Consider the following 7,569-nt stretch of genomic DNA (forward strand, 5'->3'; position numbering starts at 1 on the left):
CCTATGTTCAGAGACAAGCAACCTGAGACCCCGAGTAGAATTTCTGGAATAGTCTTCAGTCTGGGGAAAAACTGTGATTGATGGCAATGGAACTTCAGGCACGAAAACGTAAAGTCTAAAAGGAATCAGGAAACATATCATAGTTAGCTCCCACACCATATTTATAATTAAGTGATCAGCTAATATAAATTATGTAATTTATATTTAGAGTGGCTAGCTCTGGAAGGCCTACTGCATTGGATGGCTGAGGGAAATTAAGAAATTCAAACAGCAGGCAACTTTTAAAAAGCATTTTAAAAGAAATGACAAATACTAATGTTCATTTAGTATGAATCAATTGTACCTTAAGTAATACTAGCACAGGTTCTGTGGGTACTTGGCACAAGTAAAGTATATCTCTTCTGATAGATTTCTGGCAAAATGATGGTTCATTTAAAAATAATTCATTATTGTAGGTAAAAGGACTTGACGCTTTGTCTCACAGAAATCGTGTCTGACTATTAAGAAGAACACTAGGGTCTGAAAAAAATCTTCAAATGGATCACTTCTTGGAAAGAAAGATTAATCGGTACTGAAAAAAAGAGAGGGGCATGTTCCAGGCTTACATGTGTTACTGAAAGCAAACAATATGGTGATTAAATTAAAAGGGGAGAAATACAAGCAAGTACTGAGTCAATTCCCAATGGAAATACTGTTCAGTTAGTGTAGAGGGTAGCTTGAACTCAACTCTGGGGTTCCATTTTTGTGGATGTGTTCCTTTCTCATACCCTCATCTGATTTATAACATTTTTGAATGATAGTCATCTAACAAATTTTCCTTTGATCCTTGAAGAGTCATGTTTGCCTTCATCTTTATTTAACCTGGTCATCAATTACTGCAGAATAAAGATGATGTGGATTCTGTAAGGTAAAGAATGGACCAGCCAGCTTCATGCCCAGAGCTATCAAACCTGGTTCTTAGAATCCACGTTCTCAAGTCTGGCTCTTTGTTTAGAGAAATTAAAAAAAAAAAAAAAAAAGTCAATAGGGTGGCTTGAGGGAAAGACACTTCCCCATCCTCAGTGAGGGCTAATGAGCTGTCAGTCTATTACTTAGGATCCTGTTGAGAAATTTGTGAACAATTGAAAAAGCTTATCTGATGATTGACCAGTTGTGAAATTTAGCACCAAGTATTTGATTCTTAAGGTGAGGGGATTACTTGGGAATTGTGAGTTTCCATGTGTGGAAAAGGAGAATATACTCCCTTTACTGTTACTATGCAAAAATCAACAACCCTAACCACATCTCAGTAACAGGGAGCGTCCGCTGCTCAACGAACTTAACATCCCTCTATTTCTTCCTTTCCCTTCCTTACAACTTTTATATACTTCTTTGGCTGCTTCTCTGTGTGCGTGTGCGTGTGCGTGCACGCGTGTGTGTGTGTGTGTGTGTGTGTGTGTGTGTGTGTAGAGCCTAACAGCCTGATCTTTGGCTAAATGTATGCGTTAATTTTTATCTGATATACTTCTCTCCTTAAAACATGTCTGTTCTATCCCAGCACAAAGCAGATGCACCACAAATATTACCTCACTCTGGTCCTTCTATCAACAGTGATGGGAAATCCGGGCAAAGAATGTGTTGTTTTCACAAATACTGCTCTTTAAATCTCAGACGATAAAGTGTCAGCTAATTACCCCCTGGGTCCCCGGCTTTCACTGAGGCCTTCTAAAATACACAAAACCAAAATGAAGGCAGGACACCATTAGCACTACATAATTCAAGCAAACAAGGAATGTGTTTACTCTGCCTGGCTACTGACCACCTGCCTTCCCATCCCACAAGGCAGGTATCTATATATAGCATCTCCCTGTTCACAGTCCTGCAGAGAGTGAACCTCTTTTGGGGCCTCACCATCTGTGAATCTGCAAGAAGCTTCGGCCCCGACAGCATGCATCTTCTCTTCCTTCAGCTGTTGCTACTCCTGCCTCTAGGGAAAGCTGCAAGGCACGGGGATGGCCGCCAGAGTCAGAATTCTGTTTCTCTCTTGCTCCTAGAAAGGCATCGCAGAGAGCTCTCCTTGGGCAACCATGAGGAAGCTGAGGAGAAGCCAGATCTGTTTGTGGCAGTGCCACACCTAGTAGGTGCCAGCACTACAGGGGAAGGTCGGAGGCAGAGACAAAAGATGCTGTCCAGGTTTGGGAGATTCTGGAAGAAGCCTGAGAGAGAGCTGCACCCACCCCAGGGCTCAGTCAGTGAGCAGTTCTTCCCTGGGACCCAGGGTCTCACTCAGCCAGAGGATGGGATGCCAATGGAGAAATCTCCTCTTCGGGAAGAAGCCAAGAAATTCTGGCACCATTTCATGTTCAGAATGAGTCCTGCTTCTCAGGGGATCATCCTGCCCATCAAAAGCCATGAAGTGCATCGGGAGACCTGTAGGACGGTGCCCTTCAGCCAGGTATTTGTTCTGGGTGGGGAAGGGGGTCCAGGTTTTCAGGAGCGGGTGGACAGCTGGGACAGGTGGAAAGTAGGGGCCAAATGTGCCAGGAGCCCGAGTCTCACCTCATTCCCAGATTTGGTCCTTGGGCCTTCATCAGTGGATTTGGCAAAGTATGATCATACTCCCTAAATTTCCTTCCAACCTTGGAAATGCTGCAAGAATGGTATGATGGTACTTCATATTGATGGCATAGAGCTTTGTTTTATGGGGTTTTATTTATTTATTTTTACATCGGGGTGGTCTTATCTGGAGAGTTAATAGACTGTACCCCCAGTTAGGAAGTTGGGAATTTCAAGCAATCACTAGAACTTCTCTCTAGCTACATCTCTACACTCTATTAGGATATGGATGAACAGGTGGATTCCATCTGTAGATAAGATGGGATACATTGAACTCCTCCCCAAACATGCATGTATGGTGGTCTTAACCCCTGTATTTCACACCTAACTACTTCATAGGTCTATAAAATATGTTGAGGTTGTCAGGCAGAAGTTGCCATATTAGTTCTAGCATTACTATCACAAAAATGATTTAACGTATTTTCTCATAAGCTTTCAAAAAGTAATCTTGATGTGAAATCACATTTCCTCCTCTTAGAAACACCTGTTTCCCAGTTCATGCTGTGTTGGCTGATTTGCAGTTATTTTGATTGATTCCACACTACTAAGACAAAGGAGCATTCTACTATCTACTGCCTCCAGTCAGTCCTGGCAAAGCCCACACTCCAAATGTTAAATTAAAATTGAGAAATTGCATCAGGTCCTTAAACACAAAGATACTGAACCAAAAGCAATGCAGGATAGAGTAAAATTTTACAGTCCAGTAAAGCTACACAATTAAGCAGGCAGTATTATAAGGTAATGGACTGTGCAAGGCAGTTAAGTATTCTGAAAAGGCAAGGATATGTAGCAACGACAAGTCAATGATCAAATAATAATGACTGCTTTGTTGGCCCATGTATAATTAAAAAATTGCTCCTAAGAATTGGGCAATCAAATTTCCTTTGAACTCTTATTTTGAATTCTATCACTAATTAAATTAAAAATAAGGTGTTTGGCTCATATATTTTGAAGGGCACATACAGCTAGGTGTATGGGGTTATGGGAGACGCAAAGATGTCATGCACGATGATTTAGAGGCACAGGTGCTGCAACTTTGCTCCATGCAACTTAATAGATTTGAGTGTACTATAAGCGCTGTAAAATAGGACAGAATTAAACTCTGGATGTTCTGATCTATTCTATGAGCAACTGAACAAACATGTATTGAAAATTTATTTTGTACAATGCACTGTGAAGAGTAGAAGTGTAAGGCACATTACTTATAAGAAGCTAACCATTAGAATTTTCAGACAGGTAACACCCAATTAGACAAAATGTCTTAGAGTTTGGCATTTAAGTGTAGAGTAAAATATTTTCATATTACCTTAGTTATTTTCTACAGGCTAACTTATTGATGTATCCAATAAAAAAATTTAGTTAAGGTAGCTCCACACTCTTAAGATGCCATCACTTGATTATTGCAAACTGTATCCAACATTGGAAAGATCTTTAAATCTTTTTATTTATTTTTTGGCCACTGCACTGCACGTGGGATCTTAGTTCCCTGACCAGGGATCGAACCTGTGCCGCCTGTGGTGGGAGTGCGAAGTCTTAACCACTGGACTGCCAGGGAAGTCCCTGGAAAGACTTTTAAATTTTAGTCTAAGTTATCCTCGCTTACAGTCTATAGCTTCGGCATCATGTATGGTAAAGAAATGACTCAAGGTAATTTAATGGAGATGTGTTTGCCTTTTAGACTATCACGCATGAAGACTGTGAGAAAGTGGTTGTACAGAACAACCTTTGCTTTGGAAAATGCGGGTCTGTTCGTTTTCCTGAAGCTGCGCAGCACCCCTACACCTTCTGCTCCCACTGCCTGCCTGGCAAGTTCACCACGATGCACTTGCAGCTCAACTGCACTGGCCTGGCCCCCGTGGTCAAGCTGGTGATGCTGGTGGAGGAGTGTCAGTGCAAGGTGAAGACAGAGCAACAGCATGGCCACCCCGAACAGGCTGGCTTTCAGGCAGAATTTCACGTCCAGGATCCCTTTATCCCAGGACTTTCAACATAAAAACAAGTCATCCCACTATTATCAGCAAAGTTGCTGATGATTCAGTCTGAAATGTTACGTGGGTGTGTAATATTTTAAGAGAAATGTGGTTTACAAAGTAAGAACGATTTAGAGGCATTCATCTAGTTATCGGTGCACATTTGGGATCTGGTCTTGACTCTGCCGCTAACTGGCTGTAGGATGTTAACAAGTTGCAAAAGCTTTCTCCCCCTTAAATTTTTCATCTATAAAGGAGGGACTTGAACTCGATGATAGATAAGGTCCTTTCCGCTACTAATATTACATGATCTGTTGTCTACAAGTTTTGGTAAAAGCCTTCCATCTGAAGAAGGAAAAAGAAACTAGACCATAAAAATGGGTTTGTTTAATAGCTTATCAAAGCATTAGCAGAAAAGTATATGTATATATTTATACATATATGTATATGCATGTATATATACATATCTGTATGGTATTTGTAGAAAGGATTCCTCATACTTATAGCTGCCTTCGCCCTCAGGCCGTGTTTTATTTGACTTCTATCAGATGATTAAGTAGTTCCATAGATAGAAGGAGTAACTTGTTTGGTTGCCTCCTTATTTTTGATACTCCCCATATAAAATTCTTGATGTCAGATCTCCAGCTTTGAAGAAGGAACATTGACGTTACTTTTAGTGGTTTACATAGGGATAAGGAACAGTCATCAGTAGCCAAACTAGTACTTAAAATATGGGGAAGGAAGAATATATGACCAGTACCAGGTTTAAAGGTTAATCCAGAAATGCTAATGCAAGTGACCAAGGAATTCCAGTAGATGTCAAATTAAATAAACTGCAAATGATTTAAAAAACAATTTACAGGTGAAATCCTTATCCACATGCATTTTGGATCAGGTAGTTTAGTAAGGGTTCTGTGTTTGGATGACTGTGTTTTTGCTACTGTATAATAACTCCATATTATAAATTTTATTTGCCAATGTCACAGTTGCAAATTCTGAAAATATTCCAAATATTCTAACGTATTAAATTTTAGTGTATGAAGCATTCTGGGAAATGTTGTGGCATTCAATTGTCTTATATTTTGTCCTTATTTGTTTTGCCTGTCCCATAATTTAAAGACACTATTGGGAAATTACCTATTAAGAGCATTTCTGAAACGGCTTCATAGGCTAATGACACTGGTCCAAGTGTTTCTTTTAACAATGCAAACAGCTTTCTGTTAAGGTCCTTCAATCACTGTCTTTTAGTCATTACATTTCTCCTGTCTGTATTTATTTGTATGAAAAATGTGCAGAACTGGCTTTCCTTACCCATATTTCTTTTTCTAAAATCATTCTCTAAAAATTCATCTTAAAAATAATTTTATTTGAATCCCTTTACTCTCAGAATATACAAAAAAGTATTTCTCAGAATAATAATTGTTTTTTAAAAGAAATTAATGCCTATTTAAATTCTATTCCTCTTTAATCACACCATTTAACCTTGTGTTCTGAAGAAACAAATGCATTTATATTTAGTGTATATTCTACAACACATCAAAGCAACAGGATACGTGCTACACAGATACACATGTGGCATTCACATCAGAATATATCATACCCTTCGGTGGTCAAAGACAACCTAATTGGCCAAGGTATGGTCATGAGGATAAAACTGTTAAGCATTAATGATATCCCAGCTGGTCAATATATTTTAGTGCCAAAAGCTCTTGAGCAGCTGTCTAGCTTGCAATTGCCTAACCTTGATTATGTAAACCCTTCTCTGCCAATTGGACTATCCTTCTCCTCCTTACACACTCGCAAATCCCTTTTATCTATCCTTGCAAATAGACTCTCCAGCCCAAGCCCCAAACAATCATCAGTTTTATTCAAACTCTGCTCTGTCCTTCCCTCATGTGTGAATTCAAGATGAGGTAGCTGATGGTTGTTATCAGAGGTCACATTCAAAGAGTAGCAGCATGAACCTCACAAAATTGTCCATATTCAATGATTTTTATTTTAAAAAAAGGCAGTTTCTAACTGTTCAACATAATACATGGCAGCATAAGAAACTGAGAGGAAACACACAAATATTGAACAATCTATTAAGTGCCAGATACTACGCTGTGTCTTTTATATATAATATAATTTATGTCATACATAAATACATAAATTATACAATGCTCACAAGAAGCAAATGAGGTAATGGGACTTCCCTGGTGGGGCAGTGGATAAGACTCCACGCTCCCAATGCAGGGAGTTGGGTTCAATCCCTGGTCAGGGAACTAGATCCCACATGCATGCTGCAACTAAGACTTCTCATGCCACAACTAAGGAGCTGGCAAGCCACAACTAAGGAGCCCTGGAGCCGCAACTAAGGAGCCTGCCTGCTGCAACTAAGGAGCCCATGTACTGCAACTAAGGAGCCGGCGAGCCACAACTAAGGAGTTCGCGAGCCTCAACTAAGACCCAGTGCAAAAAAAAAAAGAATCAAATGAGGTAAGTAAATACCCTATTTTATAGGAGAGGAAAACAAGCCTTAAAATTTTAAGCAACTTGCCTAAGATCATGTGAGGCATATTTTCTACTTGTATTAAAATATTTACCTATTTGTTGTTTGTCAATTTAGTTTTAACTCTTCTAGGTCTCTTGCCTATTGGCCTCAAAGCTAATTTTTTTTTTTACCTCTGGTCTAGCCCTCATATTTGATGGGGCAGTGATGTTATCTCTTGAAAGAGAAATCATCCCTAGGTCAGGTTCTCAGCGGAGCATTGCCCTTATCGGCAAGCCCCCTTATCAAGCTTGGTCTCATTTTCCTCCTGTATAAAATATGGCTGGTAATAATTACGTCAAAATTACTGTAATGATCAAGTATAGGTAACAGCACATCAGAGAGCTTTAGATCCTGTAAAGCTAGGATAAATTCACTCTTCTCTATTCAGACCTTTAAAAAAAATTGTTTTGCGAAATTTAAAAGATAGAGAAAAGTACAAAAAGCAATATAACAGACCCTCAAATCCTCACC

General features: G+C 39.5%; 1 protein-coding gene across 1 annotated transcript; it reads left to right on the top strand.

Annotated features, from left to right (window-relative positions):
- The first annotated feature begins 1,927 nt into the window (after positions 1-1,927).
- CER1 (cerberus 1, DAN family BMP antagonist) lies at positions 1,928-4,588 on the top strand. The gene is made up of 2 exons (XM_065879888.1): positions 1,928-2,434; positions 4,274-4,588. Exons 1-2 carry the CDS (start codon positions 1,928-1,930, stop codon positions 4,586-4,588), a joined length of 822 nt encoding a protein of 273 aa, XP_065735960.1.
- Positions 4,589-7,569: the final 2,981 nt, after the last annotated feature.

This window comes from Phocoena phocoena, chromosome 6, assembly GCF_963924675.1.
Source record: "Phocoena phocoena chromosome 6, mPhoPho1.1, whole genome shotgun sequence".
NCBI classification, from domain to species: Eukaryota; Metazoa; Chordata; class Mammalia; order Artiodactyla; family Phocoenidae; genus Phocoena; species Phocoena phocoena.